Raw genomic sequence first — 23,709 nt, forward strand, 5'->3', positions numbered from 1 at the left:
AGGACTGTGATTGGGGGGTTCTTTTGGGAGGTGCATGATTGAAGGGCTCTGTGATGAAAAGACTGTGTGATTGGAAAGCTCTTTCATGGGGGGGAACTGTGTGAGTGGTGGGGGGGGGGGGGTCTCTGTGATGGAAGAACTGTGAATCAGGGGGCTCTTTGATGAGGTGGGGACTGTGTGATGGGGGCGCTCTGTGATGGAAGGACTGTGTGACTGGGGGGGGGGATCTATTATGGGGGGGACTGTGTGATTGAGGAGGGGCTCTGTGATGAAAGGACAGTGTAATTGGGGGGCTTTTTGGTGGGGGGACTATGTGAATTGGGGGTCTGTGTGATGGATGACTGTGTGATTGGGGGCTTCTTGGTGGGGGGGACTGTGTGATTGGGGGGCTCTTTTATGGGGGGACTGTGTGGCTGGGAAACTCTGTGATCAAAGGATTGTGTGATTGGGGGGCTATTTTATGGGGGGACTGTATGACTGGGAGGCTCTGTGAGTAAAGGATTGTGTGATTGGGGGGCTCTTTTATGGGGGGACTGTGTGACTGGGGGGCTCTGTGATTAAAGAATTGTGTGACTGGGGGGCTCTTTTATGGGGGGACTGTGTGACTGGGAGACTCTGTGATTAAAGAATTGTGTGACTGGGGGGCTCTTTTATGGATGGACTGTATGACTGGGAGGCTCTGTGATTAAAGGATTGCATGATTGGGGGACTCTTTTATGGGGAACTATATGACTGGGAGGCTCTGTGATTAAAGGATTGTGTGATTGGGGGGCTCTTTTATGGGGGGACTGTGTGACTGTAAGGCTCTGTGATTAAAGGATTGTGTGATTGGGGGGCTCTTTTATGGGGGGACTGTGTGACTGTAAGGCTCTGTGATTAAAGGATTGTGTGATTGGGGGGCTCTTTTATTGGGGGGACTGTATGACTGGGAGGCTCTGTGATTAAAAGATTGTGTGATTGGGGGGCTCTTTTATGGGGGGGCTGTATGACTGGGAGGCTCTGTGATTAAAGGATTGTGTGATTGGGGGTCTCTTTTATGGGGGGACTGTGTGACTGGGGGGCTCTGTGATTAAAGGATTGTGTGATTGGGGGTCTCTTTTATGGGGGGGCTGTATGACTGGGAGGCTCTGTGATTAAAAGATTGTGTGATTGGGGGGCTCTTTTATGGGGGGGCTGTATGACTGGGAGGCTCTGTGATTAAAGGATTGTGTGATTGGGGGGCTCTTTGATGGGGGGACTGTGATATTGAGGGTCTCTGTGACGGAGGCCTTTGTGGTGATGGGAGGCATGGGACCCTGTCATGAAGGGTTGACTCTGATGTGATGGGGGCACTCTAAAATTAGGAGGTGAGTCTGACATGAAGGGGATACTCTGAGGGGTAACTTTGATATGAAGGGGTGACTCTGGCATGATCGGAGATTTCTAATGTGAAGGGGAGCCAAAAATCCTGATGGGACTCCTAACCATTCCGCACCCTAAAACCAACAAAAAGTGTTGACTTTGCCTCGGCACCATTGCTGGGCAGGGCCGTCTTTAACAAAGGGCAAAAGGGGCAGCTGCCCCAGACCCAGTCATTGTTGTGGGGCCCAAAGCGGCTGCCTCTTGAGCCCCTACTGCCTGCAAATAGTTGATAAGTGCAAGAAAATATTTGCCCAGGGTCCAATCAATATTAAAGACGGCCCTGTTGCTGGGGACACGGCCGCCATTGACCGCACACGACCGATTCGCAGGGGACAATCGGCTCGGGTTGGACTCACAGGTGAAGACAAAGAGAAAACATCAATAAGTCCGATCAGCTGCCCTTGCAGAGTCTCCCGTTGACTGCGGAATAAACTGTATTCCGGGAAATTTATCTCTCTAAGCTTCCTGTCTATTTGTTTTCTATAATTATACCGACGGCTTACCAAGAGCGCCGAGCGACCGCCGTCCCGCATCAATCTAGAGAAATGAATTCCGGGGGACAAGGTGCCCCGGCTCCCCCCCCCCACACTGCGACCGGCGAGAGAGTCCTTGGCGCCCGCACACAGGAATACAGTGCGTTGTATAAATGATATAATATTCCATTAAAAGGTATCGCAACCCATGAAGCACGCTGTCAGTCCCGCCGTCCGCCCCGGACCGCCGCGCTCTGTTTTTATGTCAAGAAATACAACGCCGCGCGGACATTTTAAATACACAATATGGGTGAAAACAGGAAAAAAAACTGCGATTCAGGAAAGATATTTTTTTTTCTTTTCCCCCCTCGGGGGAGACACGCCGCAAACAATCATCAAACGCGGAATTTTTATGTCTTCGTACAAAAATAACCGCCATTCCCGCCACCAAAAAAATCTAATGAAAAAGGAAAAATCCGCCGACAATTATTCCATTCACTGGTGGGGTTTTTTTTTTGCCAAGGCAATTACAGCTTTCAATCTGTTTGTGGCGCGGAGCGCTGACCTCAATGCCGCTGCGGGGTCAATAATATATTGCAAAAGGATTAACTATGTTTTTCTTCTCTTTCTGTCTTGATAAGGGCTGGGAGGGGGGGGGGATTGGGGATGGGGGGGGGGGGGTGAATTGGGTCTGAAGCACCTTGGAGGCCGCCGGTGACTACAAATATAATGTGATTATTAACAAGCCGGGATCGCCATCAGATGAGCGAGACGCAAGAACTCCGCGCTAATTGAAAAGCTGGAAAATGAGCAGCTCAGCGCCATCGCTGAATATAAACCACGGTCACATGTGACCTTTACAACCAATGGGAGAGAAGGCCGGGACACAACACCCTCACAGACTATGGGGGAGCTTTATAGAGATCCAAAAATATTTCCATCTATGGAGATCCCAAAAAATATATTCATTTCTAGAGATCCAAAAATTAATTTCCTTTACTGTCACCAAACTAATCAATACTAATCCACTTTATGAACATTTAAAAAGGCCTGATATGACTGGGGGGGGGGACATTAGAGTGTAAGCTCTTCTGATACAGAGACTGATGTGACTGTGGGGGGGACATTAGAGTGTAAGCTCCTCTGGTGCAGAGACTGATGTGACTGTGGGGAAGGAGACATTAGAGTGTAAGCTCCTCTGGTACAGAGACTGATGTGACTGTTGGGGGAGGGGACATTAGAGTGTAAGCTCCTCTGGTACAGAGACTGATGTGACTGTGGGGAAGGAGACATTAGAGTGTAAGCTCCTCTGGTACAGAGACTGATGTGACTGTTGGGGGAGGGGACATTAGAGTGTAAGCTCCTCTGGTACAGAGACTGATGTGACTGTTGGGGGAGGGGACATTAGAGTGTAAGCTCCTCTGGTACAGAGACTGATGTGACTGTTGGGGAGAGGACATTAGAGTGTAAGCTCCTCTGGTACAGAGACTGATGTGACTGTGGCGGAGGGGACATTAGAGTGTAAGCTCCTTTGGTACAGAGACTGATGTAACTGTTGGGGAGAGGACATTAGAGTGTAAGCTCCTCTGGTACAGAGACTGATGTGACTGTGGCGGAGGGGACATTAGAGTGTAAGCTCCTTTGGTACAGAGACTGATGTGACTGTGGTGGAGGGGACATTAGAGTGTAAGCTCCTCTGGTACAGAGACTGATGTGACTGTGGGGGAGGGAACATTAGAGTGTAAGCTCCTCTGGTACAGAGACTGATGTGACTGTGGGGGAGGGGACATTAGAGTGTAAGCTCCTCTGGTGCCGAGAATGATGTGACTGTGTGGGAGGGGACATTAGAGTGTAAGCTCTTCTGGAACAGATACTGATGTGACTGTGGGGAAGGGGACATTAGAGTGTAAGCTCCTCTGGTGTCGAGACTGATGTGACTGTGGGGAAGGGGACATTAGAGTGTAAGCTCCTCTGGTGCCGAGACTGATGTGACGGTGGGGGGAGGGGACATTAGAGTGTAAGCTCCTCTGGTACAGAGACTGATGTGACTGTGGGGGAGGGGACATTAGAGTGTAAGCTCCTCTGGTGCCGAGACTGATGTGACGGTGGGGGGAGGGGACATTAGAGTGTAAGCTCCTCTGGTACAGAGACTGATGTGACTGTGGGGGAGGGGACATTAGAGTGTAAGCTCCTCTGGTACAGAGACTGATGTGACTGTGGGGGAGGGGACATTAGAGTGTAAGCTCCTCTGGTACAGAGACTGATGTGACTGTGGGGGAGGGGACATTAGAGTGTAAGCTCCTCTGGCTCAGTGATCTCTGTACAGCACTGCGGTATATGTCAGAGCTATATAAATATATAATAATAATAGTGTGTGACTGTGGGGGAGGGGACATTAGAGTGTAAGCTCCTCTGGTACAGAGACTGATGTGACAGGCTCAGTGATCTCTGTACAGCGCTGCGGTATATGTCAGAGCTATATAAATGTATAATAATAATAGTGTGTGGCTGTGGGGGGGCATTAGAGTGTAAGCTCCTCTGGTGCAGGAATTGTGCCCCTGTAATACAATATATGGGTTGGAAGTGTTGCAGTCGTTATCCCGGATGAGCCCCCGGCCGCCGTCTCCCTCCATGTGGCGACTCTCTCCATCCATTATTCATGAAGCGCACAATTGTCTCTCTCTCTCCGATTAGCCGCCATAAAAGGCTCGGCGTTCTGCCATTTGCATGGTAAAGGCCTCGGCCGCTCGCTCAGAGGGAACTGTGGGGAAGTTTAGACAGACGTCCCTTTAAACCACGTAACCAGCACGCTTCAGAGGCGAGAGTCGTGCATCCGGCGCGGTCGGTAAGTCGCGGGGCGCGGGGTTAAACGCTCTCCGCCGTCCCTTCGCTTTGAAATGTTTCGGCAGGATCTGCAGTTCATTCTTCTCTTTAGACAAATGGAAAATCGTATTATCTTCCGCCACCAGCGCCGCGGCCGCGGAATCCGGAGCCTTTCCATCCTGCGCCGTTCCGTCGTGTTTTCTGAGATAAAAGCTTCTGTTTAGTGCGGCGGACAAACGCGATTAATACAGACAAACGGGTTGCAGCCCGGCTTCTGACATTTTTACAGCCACAGATGAATGGATTAAAGGAGGACTCGGAGGAAGAGCTGGACTGCAGATATCGCTCAATAAATAACCAACAAATACTTTTTTTCTCCGGCGCTGAAGCTAATTTTCACCCCATTTTTTTTGACACCCTCATAAATTATGGGAGGTATTTATTAAAAAAAAAAATGTTAGAAATCTTTCTCCAATAAAAAATCCATTCTGTGCAAATGGGGTGAAAATGAAATGTTTTCTGTGGACTCCTTTCCCTGGAGGACTGCTACAGTGAGGGGAAAAAGTATTTGACCCCCCACTGACAAAGAAACGATCAGTCTATAATTGAATTGGTCGATTTATTTTACCAGTGAGAGACAGAATAAGGCCCCTTTCACACGAACGATCAGATCCGATCCGCCTGTCAGTTTTGTAGGCGGACCTGATCGGATCCTCCATGCATCCCTATGGGGCAGCGGATGTCAGCGGAGACATCTCCTCTGCTATCCCCGCTACCACCCGCTGCCATCCGTATCCGATCCTGTCCGTGAAATCCAGACGGATGGAAACCCTATTTTCCATCTGTCCAGGGGATCGGATCGGATCGGATGAGAACGGACAGGCGGTCCGTTCTCATCCGATTCCCCCATAGAGAGCAGCGGGGCTCTGACACCTCCCTCTCCACACACAGAGCGGAAAGGGAGCTATCATCTGTCTGCTCAGCGGGGATCGGCGGATCGATCCCCCACTGAGCAGCATGGAGTCCGCCGACGGAGGCGGACCGTGTGAAAGGACCTAACAACAAAAATATCCAACTTATAATATGATTTTCATTTTAATGAGTGAAATAAGTATTTGATCCTCTATCAATCAGCAGATTTCTGGCTCCCAGGTGTCTTCTATACAGGTAATGAGCTGAGATTAGGAAGACTCTCTTATAGGGAGTGCTCCTAATCTCAGCTTGTTACCTGTATAGAAGACACCTGTCCACAGAAGCAACCAATCAGATTCCAATCTCTCCACCATGGCCAAGACCAAAGAGCTGTTCAAGTATGTCAGGGAGAAGATTGGAGACCTACACAAGGCTGGAATGGCTAAAAGACCATCGCCAAGCAGCTTGGTGAGAGGGTGACAACAGTTATGTGATTATTCCCAAATGGAAGGAACTGTCAGTCTCCCTCAGTCTGGGGCTCCGTGGAAGATCTCACCTCGTGGAGGTTCAATGATCATGGGAACGGTGAGGAATCAGCCCAGAACTACACAGGAGAATCTTCTCAATGATCTCAAGGCAGCTGGGACAGGACAACTTCACCGCATCAAAGAGACGATGGACGGGGCCAAGTACCATCAAATCTTGGGTGAGAAGCTCCTTCCCTCAGCCAGGGCACTGAAAATGGGTCATAAACATAAAAAGAGCGGCAATTCTTAAAAAAAAAAAAAAAAAAAACATTTTTTTTTACTTTGTGCTATAAAACATCCAATAAAAAAAAAATATAAAAAAAAAAAAAATCTAATTTATTCCAATTTGTATTCTGCTACATATTTTTGGTAAAAAAGTCCCAATAAGTGTATATTGATTGGTTTGCGCAAAAATTATCACATCTACAAACTAGGGGAAAGATTTATGTCCTTTTTATTTTTTTACTAGTAATGGTGGCGCTCTGCGATTTTTAGCGGGACTGCGACATTGCGGCGGACAGATCGGACCCCTAACTGACATTTTTGACACTTTTTGGGGGGGACCAGAGATATTACTACAGTAATCAGTGCTAAAAAATATGCACTGTCACTGTACTAATAGCACTGGCAGGGAAGGGGTTAACACCAGGGGCAATCAAAGGGTTAAATGTGTCCCTAGGTGGTGCTTTCTAACTGTGGGGGATGGGCTTGCTGCATGAATATAGAGACCTGTGTTCCTAAATAAGAGGATCCCTGTGTTCATTATTGACAGAATGGCGGTCTGCGGTGTTTACAATGGCAGACCGCTGTTCTGTCTCCACGGGGAGCGATCATGGGTGCCTGGCGGACATCCCGGTCGCCGGACCCACGGATTGTTCCCCCTGTAGCCACAAAGTGCGCCCCCCTACTAGCGGTCCCGTGAAGCAACGCACAGAGCCGACCTGCCAGGGCCGTCTTTAACACAGGGCAAAAGGGGCAGCTGCCCAGGGTTCAGTCATTGTTGTGGGGCCCAAAGCTGCTGCCCCCTTGAGCCCCCGCACTGGCCGCAGATAGTTGATAAGTGGATTCAAGAGGGCCCAAGAAAATGTTTGCCCGGGGTCCAATCAATAATAAAGACGACCTTGCGAACTGCTGCCGAAAAATGAAAGTTTTTTGGCGGGTGATCAGCAAGTAGTTAAAATGCGAATCAATTTGTAACGTTTTTGAAATGCGTTTTTCTGGATATTTTTGTTGGTTTTCTGTCTCTCACTGGTAAAATAAACCGACCAATAAAATTCTAGACTGATCATTTCTTTGTCAGTGGGCAAACGTACAAAATCAGCGTGGGGGGGTCAAATACTTTTTTTTCCCTTAGTGCCGGTTCACACACATGCGATGCGGGAACCCTGCGAATCCACTGCGGGTTCCAGCATCGCATTCAAATCACAGGCAGTTCACACTGCCATATGCGAATCGCTGGGGGGTGTCAATACAAGGTTAACGACACCCCCAGATCAGTTCACATATTGCAGTGCGAACTGTCAGTTCGGACATGAATCGGATTGTATAGGTCCGATTCTGGTGTGGTCCCAAAAAAGGGTCCTGTGCGAGTTGTGTCCGAATGCAATGCGAATTCAGCCACACAATCTGTACAATCTGCATGGCTGAATTCGCATCGCACAGACATTGCATGTGATGTACAGAGCAGTGCGCTCCCAATCACACGCGATGTCTGTCATCGCACATATGTGAACCGCCACTAGGTGTCACTGTACATTGTAACTCGTTCCCAGAGGTATCAATGGTGGTCACCCAAAAAAAATCCATCCCCTGCAGAACCGGCCGAGATCCGCGATGGAAGGAAAGAAAATCAAGTATTCTGCGACTGCTTTATGCTGTATTCGCACTCACATTCCCGATCGCAATTTCATTTTGGAAAGTTTCACGCGATTCCACGTGTCGCACATGGGACCGCTCATTTACTTCAATGGGCTGCCCTATGAGTGGTTGTTGCCCATAAGAAGCTCCTCCTCCCTTTTGAGACGAGAAGCTTCATGTGATTTTTGAAGGCGCGTTATGCCGTGCGATTCTGTCACATGACAACCAAAGCAAAATCGCACGGTGCTTGGGGTGCCAGTTAGAATGAATGGCACCCAAGCGTGTGTCGTGCATTTTGGAGTGATTTTGCCCTCCCCAGGGGTGAATGGGCCCCCTAAGTGTTTCACGCACATAAAATCACATAATTTCGCAGGCGTTTCTGAAAAAGCCGTTCACTCTTGCATTGCCATTCATTGTTAATGCCACCTCAAATGTAGCAGACCCCCCCCCCCCCAAAAAAACGCGTTTGTGGCGCAAAAAAGTCGGGAGTTAGGCCCCTTTCACACCTGTATGACCTAAAAGTCGCACCACTTGAAGCAATGCCTGTGCAATCTTGAGGTCTTTTGACCTCAAGTCGCATCTAAGTCGGATCAAAGTTGTGCAGGGACTCCTTTGAAGTCATTGGGACTTGAAGTCGCACAGATATGGACGGTACTCATTGGAAATCATGGGGTACGACTTTTCATGCGACTTTGCAGTCCCAAGCCGCAAGATAAGTCGCACAAGTGTGCAAGGGGTCTTAAACATGGCAAAGCATACAGTTAAAAAAAAAAAATGCAAAAAGCTGGGCGCTTAAAAAGGTGCATGAGCCACTTTGCCACTTTTGTGAAGGACAGCCCATTGAAATCAATGCATGTGGCCCAAAAACACCCAAAAAAGGTGGGATTTTATATGGGTGGAGTTCTGTACCTGTAGGAAATTTGGGGGGGGGGGGGGTACTTGTTCTAGGAGGGGGGATTGGGAGGGATTTGGAGCAGGGAAGGGAGAGGATGTGTACTTGGAGAGGAGATTTGTGGGATGTGAAGGGTAAAGAATTTGTACTAGGGGTCATTTTTTTTTGGGGGGGGGGATTTGTACTGGGGGGATTTAAGGGATGGGGAGCCATGATTTGCGCTGGGAGGAGGGGCTTTCAATAGGGAGGATAGGGAGGGGGGGGAATTAATGATAAGAGGGTAAGCATACAGAATAGTGCTCCATTTTTTTTGGGGGGGGGGGGATTTTTGAGGACACATAGTGCTCATATATCTGGGGGGGGGGGGGGGGTCGGCGGCGCAGTTTGGCATGTTTGCCCTGGGCTCTGAATGACCTTCTTCCTGTGTGTGGTGAGAGTATCATTTTGGAATTAATAGCAGCCCCCCCCCCCCCCCGTCTGCAGAAGAGCAGCAGCTACATTGTAATGACTTTAATACATTATTTTATTCTCCGCTACATTATGGCCAATAGATGGTGCTAATTCTCATAGGAAATATATATATGATCATCAGCACCATCTAGTGGCCAAACTATGGTATTTCTCCAACTTATGCACTTCATCTGAGAATATAGCTTGAGAACAATCGATTGTGCCCGATTCCCACAGAACAGGTTTTACATTAGAGCCCCCCCCCCCCACATCAGAGCCCCCCATCATATCAGAGCACCCATTTAACATGTGAGTCCCTTTTTCACATCAGAAGCCCCCCTCCCCCTTCACATCAGAGTCTCCTTTTCACATCCACGTCCTATGCAGTAAAACATAGGAACTGGGGTGCAGAAAAATGGCAGTAGGTGCTTTGGACTGATGAGTCACAATGTGAAAAATTTGGCTGTAACAGGAGGCAGTTTGCTGGGGGAAAGGGCTAGGGAGCGGTTCAATAATGAGTGTCTGCAGCCAACTGTGAAGCAGGGTGGGGGTTTCTTGCAAGTTTATGTATATACAGTATTTGTCTATTTATATTTGTATTTAATTTATTTTCTATATTATTTATATATTATTATTTATTATTATTATTATTATTGTTTATATATTTATATATTATTCATATATTTATTTAATTTATTTATATACAGTGTATGTGTGTGTATATATATATATATATATATATATATATATATATATAATGTATATATATATATATATATATATATATATTTATATATATATATGTAAAATAAATGTATTTATAATTAGTACCTTTTTAAATAGAAATCATGTTATACTTACCTGCTCTTTAATGATTTTTCACAGAAAAGCTTCAATCCTCCTCTTCTTAAATCTCCTGCCAGCTCCCCCTGCCAAGTGACCCCATAGCATCACACCTGCCTAAGACTTTTGCACATATACAGTATATTATATAAATATATATATATATATATATATATATATATATATATATATACTGTATATATATGTATATATATATATATATATATATATATATATATACACACACACACACACACATATACTGCATATTTTATAAATATGTAAAATAAATGTAACGTTTCTTAAAAATAATAAACATTACCTGCTCTGTAATGATTTGCGCAGAGAATCCCCGATCCCCTCCTTCTGGGATCCCCCACCAGCGCTCCAGGCTCCTCCTCCCTGCCAGTGGCCCCCATAGCATTACACCTACCTAAGACTTTTGCACATATACAGTATAATATATATATATATACATATTTACACATACATATACTTACATATGCTGTATATTTTATATTATATAAAATAAATGTAAAGTTTTTTTTTGTTTTTTTTTTAAATAAAAAAACACGTTATTCTAACCTGCTCTGTAATTGTTTTTCACAGAGCAGCCCCAATCCTCCTTTTCTCGGGTCCCCCTGGCAGTGCTCTGGGCTCCTTCACCCCCCTGCTGAGTGCCCCCATACCAAGCTGCTTACTATGGGGGCACTAGTGCATGCTCGCTCCCAAGCCCCGCCCCAGCTGCTGCCTCTGAGCCAATGAGGAGGCAGAGAGACGGGACAGCAGCCACTCTCGTGCACATCGCTGGATCAGGGTTGGTCTCAGGAAAGAATAAGGGGGGGGGGGTGCAGGGGGGAGCCATATACTGAAGGTTTTATTTTTTTTACCTTCATGCATAGAAAGGTTTTACAACTACTTAAAAAAATGTAAAATAAATAAAAAATTAATAAATAAAGAATTTCTGCATTTTTTATTCTATTCCCTAGGACTTGTTCATGCCGCCACGTTGATGCATTTTTGTGCATTTCGCAACATGTCCAAATTTCTCCTCAATGCCCAAGTGTGGTGAGATCGGGGCCCATAGACAGCGATTTTCCAAGCAATGAGCCTGCATTGACCAATGCAGATCAATGCACCTGATGTGAATGAGCCCCAAGTGATCTCATAAATCGCACAGGGATGAGGATACATTGAAAATGTTTTTGGTGATTCCCTATTGACAATCTCATTCTCCTTCTCTCTTCATCTCACGCAACGATACAGCTGGATTTCAATAACTGGAAATAAAAAGATCGACTAAAGAATAAATTAAGAATAAATTAAGAATAAATAAAGAATAAATAAAGAATAAATTAAGAATAAATAAAGAATAAATAAAGAATAAATAAAGAATAAATTAAGAATAAATAAAGAATAAATAAAGAATAAATAAAGAATAAATCAGTAAATCACCTGATATGAAAAATGGTGAATATTTAAGTGTCGGCACATTTTAAATTGTTCTCTCCATTTGTGAGCTCCACCATAAATTATTTACAACAAGCAAGCAACAAAAAAAAAAAAAAAAATGAAAAAATGTGTCGTCAACCTTTAGGTATTTTAAAATAATAAAAAGTAGCGCCCCTTAATAGCGGCGCGCTTCCACCCAGGCCTTTTCTTCTAAACCTCCATCTGACGGTATTTTTAATGCAACAGCAATAAGAAGAAAATCAGATTTTTTTCATTTTTGACTCTGAAATCACAGAAAGTCTCAGAAAGTTCTAATCGAGGCATTTAGCCGCCTTCAAGAATCCGTCTCAGAAGTCGCGGATCTTTTTGCTGGGCCGTCCTCTCTGTGAAGGAAGAAGGTTGCGGCAGCCTTGGAGAGAATAAAACGCCGAGGAGTTCCAAGGCCGGCTGACACTTTTTAAAGTCTGTCGCTTGATGTAAAAATAGAGCGCGGTCTTTGTGAGACTTTCAGATCCAAATGATACACTTCAGATCTTACATCACACGGCGGAGCTTTTAGAGGGGGAAAAAAGGTGGCAATTTGTGCGACTTTTCCCATTATGTCAAGTGACTGCTTTTTTTTATTATATATATATATATATATTTTTTATACGTGGAGCCTGGCGGAGGAAAATCTGAGTTGCGGTACACAAATAATACAACCTCAAAAAAAAAACCAAAAAAAAAAAACAGCTTCCGTACTGCAGGTGCTAAGAAAGATTCCATTATTATTATTTTTTTTGCGTCTTTCAACCAACACAATGCCCAAATGTGCACTGTAGGTGAAGGCCAACATGGGGTGTGAGCCCCTTCCTGCTAACCTGCAGCAGCTCTTTAACCTTTTTTTGTGTTTTTTATTTTTTTTTGCCACACTTTTAAAAAATTATTTTAGGTCTAAAGATTACATAAAACTGCCATGCTGTAGCTGTATTAGTGCAATTGTTACAAAAACAAGTACAGTTTGTGATACTTTTTTAAAATTTTGACTAACATCCAAATTTTCAGGATAAGCTTAAGGCTGGGAAGGGGTTAAAATCTAGGGGAAATCAAGGGGTTAAATGTGTGCCAAACAATGTGCAATGTATGCTGATTTTTTTTACTAAAGATCTTTTGTTTCTTATCCCTGCAGGGATGAAAAACAGGGAGATTGTTCCCTCTGTTTAGAGCTGTGTTGATTGTCAACACAGAGCTCTGGGCTTTGATTGGACACAGCCGAACAGTAGGTCCTGGCCATGAATCATTGACCGGGGACTTGCTAACAGACTCTCACTGTTTACAATCACAGCAGGTGTTGGCGGGGGACCCTAAACTCTGGACCAGGCAGCGACGTGCGGGTACGCCACTTTGCCTGCACGGGCCGTCTGTCTGCAGTACATCGGCAGCGCAAGTGGTTAAATGTGTGTGCAAAAAAAAAAAAATCTTCCCTTTAAGGCCGTTAGGTGGAAGTGACGTCAGACTTCACTCCGGTCCTCCAAGGGCATAGAGTTGAGTGGGGGCCATCTTGCCCTCACCCGACTCCCTGCCCATCACTCCAGGGGATCAGATCGTTTCCACCTTTACTGATGTCGCGAACACCGGGAAGCGGTGGGGGGGGGGCACTGCTTTGCCTGCACGGGCCGCTAAGGAACGCAATTTCCCCAAAAAATAGACTAAAGTTAATTTTTGGGCACACAAAAACAAATTAGCCATTTTTTTGGTAGAATATAAAAGACGAGGTTGCACGGAGTAAATTGATACCCCACATGGCAAGCATTAAAAATGTTGGCGCCTGTGAAACAGTGACAAACTTCAGTCCCTTATATTTTCTAAAGGCAACTAAGCAACAAATGTCATCAATGTAGCGTTGTCCATGAATAATATGCAGGCTCATTGCAATGCTGTTGGGTTGTGTCACCAGTCGCACAGCATTGTGGGTTCAGCGTTATCTTTCCATTTTGCCCCTCAGGCCTGGTATGGAAAAAAAGTGTGCTCCCCTCCCAAAATCCAGTCCCTTATCTGAGCATGCAACCTGGCTGCCCAGAAAAGATGGGGGACGAGCATGGAGCCCCCACCCTCCTGAACAATACCAGGCCGCAAGCCTCACCATGGGGGGTTGGGGAGGGGGGTACCTTGCTAGGGTGCCCCCTGGCAATGCACCTTGTCAATGTGTTATGAGGAAAAGGGCCATCGTTTGTGACATTGTGAGGAATTGTGCCCTATCATTGATGTCATTGGGCCCCATTGTTGGTGTCATTGGGAGGAATTGTGGCCTATCAATGATGTCATTGGGCCCCATTGTTGGTGTCATTGTGAGGAATTGTGCCCTATCATTGATGTCATTGGGCCCCATCGTTGGTGTCATTGGGAGGAATTGTGCCCTATCTTTGATGTAATTGGGCCCCATCGTTGGTGTCATTGGGAGGAATTGTGCCCCATGATTATTGTCATTGGGCCCCATCATTGGTGTCATTAGGAGGAATTGTGCCCTATCATTGATGTCATTGGGCCCCATCGTTGGTGTCATTTGGAGGAATTGTGCCCCATCATTATTGTCATTGGGCCCCATCTTTGGTGTCGTTGGGAGGAATCATGCCCCATCATGTCATTGGGCCACATTTTTGGTGTCATTGGGAGGAATTGTGCCCTATCATTGAGGTCATTGGGCCCCAACGTTGGTGTCATTGGAAGGAATTGCACCCCATCATTGATGTCACTGGGCCCCATCGTTGGTGACATGGTGTCATTGGGAGAAATTGTGCCCGAACATTGATGTCATTGGGCCCCATCATTGGTATCATTGGGTGGAATTGCACCCTATTGTTGATGTCATTGTGCCCCATCATTGTTGTCATTGGGAGGAATTGCGCCCTGTCATTATTGTCATTGGGCCCCATCGTTGGTGTCATTGGGAGGAATTGTACCCCATCATTGATGTCATTGGGCCCCATCGTTGGTATCATTAAGAGGAATTATGCCCCATCATTGATGTCATTGGGCCCCATCGTTGGTGTTATTGGGAGGAATTGTGCCCTATCATTGATGCCTTTGGGCCCCATCATTGGTATCATTAGGCGACATTGCACCCTATCGTTGATGTCATTGGGCCCCATCGTTATTGACATTGCGAGGAATTGCGCCCTATCATTATTGTCATTGGGCCCCATCGTTGGTATCATTAAGAGGAATTTCACCCCATCATTGATGTCATTGGGCCCCATCATTGGTGTCATTGGGAGGAATTGTGCCCATTCATTGATGCCATTGGGCCCCATTATTGGTGTCATTGGGAGGAATTGTGCCCCATCATTATTATCATTGTGCCCCATCATTGATGTCATTGGGCCACATTATTGGTGTCATTGGAAGGAATTGCACCCCATCATTAATGTCATTGGGCCCCATCGTTGATGTCATTGGGAGGAATTGTGCCCCATCATTGATGTCATTGGGCCCCATCATTGATGTCATTGGGAGGAATTGCGCCCCATCATTGATGTCATTGTGCCCCATCATTGGTGTCATTAGGAGGAATTGCACTCCATTGTTTGTCTCTGTGGATGAAAAAGTGCCCCAAAGGCAGGGTAAAAGCAGGCGAAGGGTAAAAGCAGGCAAAGGGTAAAAGCACATCTGGCCCCTGGGCCGCAGTTTGGAGACCACTGGCCTAAAGCTTTAGGCTATTCTCTCCATCAGTTGAATGTTCTATAACTTTTGGTTGAATGTTCTTAAGGCTTTTTTCCTCTTAGGATCAAATGTTAGGGAATGTTACAAAACTGACATTGCAAACCTATGATGATCCTTACAGATATTATTACATTATTATTCGGGACTTTTGCGCCCATGCAGAGACGTTCACAAAGCACGATTTTTTATACACAGACCCCGTTGTATCTGCTGCTGATTTTCTTTTTGATACATTGTACATAAGAGTAACAACATGGTGGCAATATGTAATGTTTAAATGGTGTCCATCTCCCTCCCCCACCATCAAGGTCACCCGTTTCTATATTGTGGTCACATTGTACTGCAACAAAATTGCCAAAGCGAAATCCTAAACAGCTGGGTGGCCGCCGCGGTTCGGAGCGACGGCACATCTGCGGTAATTCGTTTCCTCTTCCACCATTGCCGTGAACGCATCTGGCGAACTACATTCGAGGGGGACACGGGGCGAGCTGTGCGATCCGAGTCCTTTTGCGACAAGAGCTGTTATAAATCATTAATGGTCATCTCCTTGAAGGAGTAATAATGGCGATCGTTCTCCAAAGGACAGAGGTCGTATATCTAGTCTTTTTGAAATGTCAGGGTCTTAAATTAATCTTTGGTATTAGACTCGTGTCAACAGCCAAGACTGAGCTCCCAGGGCTTCGGAATTAAACTTCCACCAACATCCAACCGCAGGCTTTACTGGTGAGCTTCTTGCTCTTCTGGAGGACTCACACCCTCCAGGAGAAAAAATAAATAAATACAAAAGGTGCAGATAACCCGTCCCAGAGGGGGGGGGGGGGAACACACCCTAATAATTCCTACAATTCAATAAATCAGGAATGCTAACAAAAATTGTGGCCGCCTGCTTTAAAAAAAAGAAAAAAAAAAGTTTCTCTGATTTTCCCTCCCCGGTGTCATGTGACTCGTTAGTGTTACAAGGTCTCAGGTGTGAATGGGGAGCAGGTGTGTTAAATTTGGTGTTATCGCTCTCACTCTCTCATACTGGTCACTGGAAGCTCAACATGGCACCTCATGGCAAAGAACTCTCTGAGGATCTGAAAAAAAGAATAGTTGCTCTACATAAAGATGGCCTAGGCTATAAGAAGATTGCCAAGACCCTGAAACTGAGCTGCAGCACGGTGGCCAAGACCATACAGCGGTTTACCAGGACAGGTTCCACTCAGAACAGGCCTCGCCATGGTCCACCAATGAAGTTGAGTGCACGTGCTCAGCGTCATATCCAGAGGTTGTCTTTGGGAAATAGACGTATGAGTGCTGCCAGCATTGCTGCAGAGGTTGAGGGGGGGGGGGGGGGTCAGCCTGTCAGTGCTCAGACCATACGCCGCACACTGCATCAAATTGGTCTGCATTGCTGTCGTCCCAGAAGGAAGCCTCTTCTAAAGATGATGCACAAGCAAGCCCACAAAGAGTGTGCTAAAGACAAGCAGACTAAGGACATGGATTACTGGAACCATCTCCTGTGCTCTGATGAGACCAAGATAAACTTATTTGGTTCAGATGGTGTCAGGCGTGTGTGGCGGCAACCAGGTGAGGAGTACAAAGACAAGTGTGTATTGCCTACAGCCAAGCATGGTGGTGGGAGTGTCATGGTCTGGGGCTGCATGAGTGCTGCCGGCACTGGGGAACTACAGTTCATTGAGGGAACCATGAATGCCAACATGTACTGTGACATACTGAAGCAGAGCATGATCCCCTCCCTTCAGAGACTGGGCCGCAGGGCAGTATTCCAACATAACGACCCCAAACACCTCCAAGATGACCACTGCCTTGCTAAAGAAGCTGAGGGTAAAGGTGATGGACTGGCCAAGCATATCTCCAGACCTGAACCCTATTGAGCATCTGTGGGACATCCTCAAATGGAAGGTGGAGGAGCGCAAGGTCTCTAACATCCACCAGCTCTGTGATGTCATCATGGAGGAGGGGAAGAGGACTCCAGTGGCAACCTGTGAAGCTCTGGTGAACTCCATGCCCAAGAGGGTTAAGGCAGTGCTGGAAAATAATGGTGGCCACACAAAATATTGACACTTTGGGCCCAATTTGGACATTGTCACTTAGGGGTGTACTGACTTTTGTTGCCAGCGGTTTAGACATTAATGGCTGTGTGTTGAGTTATTTTGAGGGGACAGTAAATTTACACTGTTATACAAGCTGTACACTCACTACTTTACATTGTAGCAAAAGTGTCATTTCTTCAGTGTTGTCACATGAAAAGATAGAATAAAATATTTAAAAAAATGTGAGGGGTGTACTCACTTTTGTGAGATAATGTATATATATTTATTTATTTATTTTTTATATTCAAAAGGTTTCCAACCCACAAAATGTTCATAGCTATTGGTATTAAGTCACATCCAGCTGAACTTATTTAGATTTAGTAAAGTTCGCATGTGAATCCTGAATACAATATTTATACCAGGCTATTATGAGATTCAATAAGAGACAGAGAGACTGAAAGCAAGCAGTATAAAAAATATATACATTTAAAAAAATATTACAAGAAGACCCAAAAACCAATAAAGATTTCCATTATTCAATTCAGGAGATGTCATTAATTATTACTAAATGCCTGGTAAAATGAAAACATTATACACATTAATGAGGCCCTGACAGGTCTCAATAGTTTCCATTTAATAGAAGAGGTATTCTACTCACTCCTCCAGCAGCCTGTATCCCATACCTGCCCTCCATTCCAGCGATGTACCCTCTCCAGACTCTTCATTAGGAGTCTCAGAAGGCTGTGTCCCCTACCACACTCCATGGTTCCTTCCTCCAGCCCCTGTGTCACTGATGAGTCCTGTAGTGTCAGAGGTTAGAGGAAGGAACCACTGCCCATGGCGGGGAATGCAAGCATCTGACACTCCTCGAAGTGTCAAATACCAAAGAGTCTTACAAAGGCTGCAGCACTGTAATGGAGGGGAGGCGGGTGAAATGGGCCAGCAGAGAGGTGAGGATAATGTCTCTTCTCTTGCAGGGAGCTGCCCTTTTCAATCCTTTAGAGCAGGGGGTCTCCAAACTTTCTAAGGAAAGGATTTACTTTCCTTCAGACTTTAGGGGGGCTTGACTATGGCCATTGGGCGTAGAAAAAGTCCCAAAGTCAGTGGGGAAAGACAATGAACCATCTTTGGTATCAGTGGAAGAATTGTACCCCATAATTGGTATCAGTGGGAATAATTATGCCCCATCATTGGTGTCAGTGGGATGAATAGTGTCCCATCATTGGTATCAGTGGGAGGAATAGTGCCCCACCATGCTGTCAGTGGGAGGAATAGTGTCCCATCATTGGTGTCAGTGGGAGGAATAGTGCCCCATCATTGGCGTCAGTGGGAGGAATACTGTCCCATCATTGGTGTCAGTGGGAGGAATAGTGTCCCATCATGCTGTCAGTGGGAGGAATAGTGCCCCATCATTGGAGTCAGTGGGAGGAATAGTGTCCCATCATTGATGTCAGTGGGAGGAATAGTGCCCCATCATTGGTGTCAGTGGGAGGAATAGTGCCCCATCATTGGTGTCAGTGGGAGGAATAGTGCCCCATCTTTGGTACCAGTGGGAGGAATAGTGCCCCATCATTGGTGTCAGTTGGAGGAATAGTGTCCCATCATTGGTATCAGTGGGAGGAATTGTGCCCCATCATGCTGTCAGTGGGAGGAATAGTGCCTCATCATTGGTATCAGTGGGAGGAATAGTGTCCCATCATTGGTGTCAGTGGGGGGAATAGTGCCCCATCATTGGTGTCTGTGGGAGGAATAGTGCCCCATCTTTGGTATCAGTGGGAGGAATAGTGCCCCCTCATTGGTGTCTGTGGGAGGAATAGTGTCCCATCATTGGTGTCAGTGGGAGGAATAGTGCCCCATCATTGGTGTCAGTGGGAGGAATAGTGCCCCCTCATTGGTGTCAGTGGAAGGAATAGTGTCCCATCATTGGTGTCAGTGGGAAGAATAGTGTCCCATCTTTGGTATCAGTGGAAGGAATAGTGCCCCCTCATTGGTATCAGTGGAAGGAATAGTGTCCCATCTTTGGTATCAGTGGGAAGAATAGTGTCCCATCATTGGTGTCAGTGGGAAGAATAGTGTCCCATCTTTGGTATCAGTGGAAGGAATAGTGCCCCATCATTGGTGTCAGTGGAAGGAATAGTGCCCCCTCATTGGTGTCTGTTGGAAGAATAGTGTCCCATCATTGGTGTCAGTGGGAAGAATAGTGTCCCATCATTGGTGTCAGTGGGAGGAATAGTGCCCCCTCATTGGTGTCTGTGGGAGGTATAGTGCCCGATCATTGGTGTCAGTGGGAGGCATATTGCTCTATCATTGGGAGGAATAGTGTCCCATCTTTGGTATCAGTGGGAGGAATTGTGCCCCATCCTTGATGTCATTGGGGGGAATTGGGCCCCTTCATTGGGGTCAGTGGATAAAATAGTGCCCCAAGGTCCGGTTACAAGCAAGAAAAGGGCCGCAGTTTGGAGACCACTGCATTAGAACAATCAGATTCTCTCAGCCTTACTTATTAGCTTTCCTCCTAAGAATTCTAGACACGTTGCCCCATAAGACACATTTCCTTTGCCACCATGCATCTGAAATCGTAGTGCTCTTACCGTAAGTAATCTCTGCGACAAAGTATAAGATTTGCTTTCGTGTAGAGCGTTGAGCCGACCTCGCCCAAGCGGCAGTCGCAGCAGGCGCATTTTAAGCAGTCTTCATGCCAGTACTTGTCCAATGCCTTGAGCAGGTAGCGGTCCTTGATCTTCCGGTTACAACCCGCGCAGCCTTTCTGTTTTCCCTTTGGCTGGACTGAGAGCATCGGCACTCCTAGAGGAGGAGAACAGACTGTCAGACTTTGGGGGGTCTTCACAACGGACAACATTTCAAAGTCATTTCCACAATTGGGTGGATTTTACAAAGCAACAAAAACTTATTGCCCAACAATGCGAGTTTTTACTTTCATTTTCAGTTCATTTTGAATAATCAATCGCATGCAAAGGAGATTAGAAAAAAAAAAAACAGAATTTTTTCTTGCACTTGATTGGATGATTAAAATGAACACAGCTTCACGTAGTCATAAGTCTAAGTGGCTTCACCCTATTTACTAAACTAAACTGTGTATTTATATTGCGCAATCACCCGTCATTGCTTCTTTGGTTAGCAAGCTGCATCATTACGAAGAACTTTGACATTCACAGCACATTAACAGAAACTGCCCTAAAAAATCTGAGACGGTCTGGCAGCCATGGACAGCTTAGTGGGGGAGGGGGGGTTCCACCACTGACCCCCCCAGATCCTTCTTCACCATTGACTTCCCCAGATCCTTCTCCACCATTGACTCCCCCATATCCTTCTCCACCATTGACTCCCCCAGATCCTTCACCATTGATTTCCCCAGATCCTTCACCATTGATTTCCCTAGATCCTTCTCCATCATTGAATCCCCCATATCCTTCTCCATCATTGATTCTCCCAGATCCTTCTCCACCATTGACTCCCCCAGATCCTTTTCCACCACTGACTCCCCCAGATTCTTCTCCACAACTAACTCTCCCAGATCCTTTTCCACCATTGACTCCCCCAAATCCTTCACCATTGACTCCCTCAAATCCTTCACCATTGACTCCCCCAGATCCTTCTCTACCATTGATTCCCTCTGATCCTTCTCCATCATTGACTCCTCCAGATCCTTCTCCACCATTGACTCCCCCAGATCCTTTTCCACCATTGACTCCCCCTTATCCTTCTCCCCCTTTGACTCCCCCTTATCCTTCTCCACCATTGACTCCCCCTTATCCTTCTCCACCATTGACTCCCCCTTATCCTTCTCCACCATTGACTCCCCCAGATCCTTCTCCACTATTGACTCCCCCCAGATCCCTCTCCGCCATTGACTCCCCCAGTTGAACTCCCCCTAGTATGTATGATGCATGCATATTCTTAGCCTCCAAATGCAGAACTTTACATTTATCAACATTAAACCTCATTTGCCACATAGTTGCCCAATGAAACAGTGCACTGAGGTCAGCTTGGAGTTGGAGACATCCTGTAAGGAAGTTTTTCCACTGCAAAGCTTGGTGGCATCTGCAATGTCTGTAAGGCCCCTTTCACACGGCTTTCCAATCAGGTCTATCTGTTAGTTTTTCAGGCGGACCTGATCGGATTCTCCGTGTAGCCCTATGGGGCAGTGGATGTCAGCCGAGGGGAGGACTGGGCCAGGGGGCAGGGGGAAATACCCCCGGCTGCTCTGATGTCCCATAAAAAGGCTGCTCCACAGTCATGCCTAAAGGATTCCTGGTGAAGAGAAGTAAAAAGTCCCCACTGCTGATCTACTGAGTGTGGGATGAAGACAAGGATAGAGCACAGAATTCTCCCCTAACATGGATTGTGTAAGCTGTGTCTGAGAAGAGGCCGGTTCCATGCCCCACTGGAGACTCTCCTCCCCTGGCCAGCCCCAATCAAGCTGTCCTAGCTCCCCCCAACTGCCCCCTACTGGCTGGATCAGGAACCTGGATTTGGCCGGTGAGTAGAGAGTACCTGGAGCAGAGCTTCAGCCTGGAATGGGGGCAGGAGGAAGCCGGGAAGAAGAGGGAGAGTAGAGGGGGGGGGGCCCCGAGATGCTGCACCATGGGCTTCTGGTTTGTACTTACCCCCTGGGCCAAAAGTTGCCAGTCAGCCCCTGCCGCTGACACCCGCTGCTCTCCAATCCAATCCTGTCTGTGAAATCCGGATGGATGGAAACCCTATTTTTCGTCCGCCTGGAGGATCGGATCAGATTGGATCGGATGAAAAGGGACAGGCGGTCCGTTTTTATCCGATCTCCCATAGAGGAGAGTGGGGCTCTGACCGGTAAACAGAGATGGCCTGTCATCTGCCCGCTCGGTGCACCGCTCGTGAGAAAGGACTCTAATGGTACTTTTAATCCCAGGCATTCGGTTTGTTAAAAAATATATATAATATTTTGGGGTTTTAATTAATCTTCAGGCCTAAAATAATTTTTTTTAAGCATGCAAAAAAAAAAAAAAAACAGCTCTGGCAGTGAAAGGGTTAACGACAGCGGCGGTTTCAAAACGAGCGCCAATTATTTTGGAAATGATACGTTCAGCATTGACACATTTAAGGTGGTAAAGAGGATACAGTAATTGCGTTTCCACTGTAAAGCAATTTCTAGTTTTGCGGCTTCATTACGCCGTTCCAGTATGGAATGCATATTTGTAATTTACGGCGCGGGGGTCGTTCTATATGAAGGGCGAACAAAACGCTGCTAAAACCGGCGGCAGCCTCCTTCCCGCGTTCCCCTTTTCCAGAGGACGAATAAAGTATGTTTAGTCCATGCAGCGGGCGTTAATAGCCGCCGCATACTTGACATTTTGAGGAAGCCGTAAATAGGGGGCCGCAGGGCTGACACTCATGGCGCGGCAGACGCGCTCCTTTACTGTAATAACTGACCTAGTGAAGCTAAAAGCTTTGGGACAAACAGCACTTAAGACAGTTTCACACAAACACTGAAGTATTGATCCATTTGATAACAAAGTAGCTCCACTGCCATGGAGACGGGTCAGAGAAAAATCCACTTAGAGGTTTTTAAAATTTGCAGTTTTTTTTTTTTCTCGCCCGTCTCCCCAGCGCAGATAATGATTTAAAATGGCAATCGTTCACGCTGTCTGTAAGTGCGCATTTTCCTTCCTCCGCTGCTCCAGTTAATACATTTAAATGGTAAAAATAAATATATTCGCTGCCTGTTTTAGACATGTTAAGTGCCGCTGACTTTCTTGTCTCGGCCCGGCGTTCCCAGAATTCTCCTGTCTGGGGCACGAAACGCACACGCAAAGGGGAACGCCGGGCTAAAAGCAGAAGGATTTAGCAGTAAATATGCAAAGGGATTGCTGATTAAAAGAACGTCGTCTATGTATCTGGAAGAGGCGGCTTCCTATTTCCGCCATTTTATTGGTGGGTAAGAGAGGAACCCCACAGGAATTGTAGTCATACACTGATGTGCAGCGCTCCGCAGTCCAATCACAAAGTAATCCAAGATAAAACAACAACTGGAACTGTAATTAAAGTGGATTTTTCAGTAACTTAATAATATTGTTACAATATACAATAACAGGATCATTTCTCAGAAAAGCTCCAACTTTTACCATAAAAAAATCTATCCTTGATCTCCAGTCAGTGACCTTTCCCAGGCTAAAATAATGTCATCAGTCTGCTGCAGACAGCAGGAAGCATTTCCTCAGTCTCCCCTCCACCCAGTGATCAGACTGTACATTGTAACTTTGTAGAAGGAGGCAGAAGCATTTCCCCAGTCTACCCTCCACCCAGTGATCAGACTGAGGAAATGCTTCCGCCTCTTTCTACAAAGTTAC

At 46.3% G+C, this 23,709-nt stretch overlaps 1 protein-coding gene across 2 annotated transcripts in view; it reads right to left on the reverse strand.

Moving 5' to 3' along the window:
- LMO1 (LIM domain only 1) overlaps positions 1-23,709 on the reverse strand; it is a 200,779-nt gene that overhangs the window by 23,684 nt on the left and 153,386 nt on the right. For both annotated transcript variants that reach the window (XM_082269802.1, XM_082269801.1), the window contains exon 2: positions 19,957-20,170. In XM_082269802.1, the coding sequence (XP_082125928.1) occupies positions 19,957-20,170 (214 nt within the window). The remainder of the gene's footprint in view (positions 1-19,956; positions 20,171-23,709) is intronic.

Source organism: Pelophylax lessonae, assembly GCF_965119305.1.
Source record: "Pelophylax lessonae genome assembly, chromosome: 10".
NCBI lineage: Eukaryota > Metazoa > Chordata > Amphibia > Anura > Ranidae > Pelophylax > Pelophylax lessonae.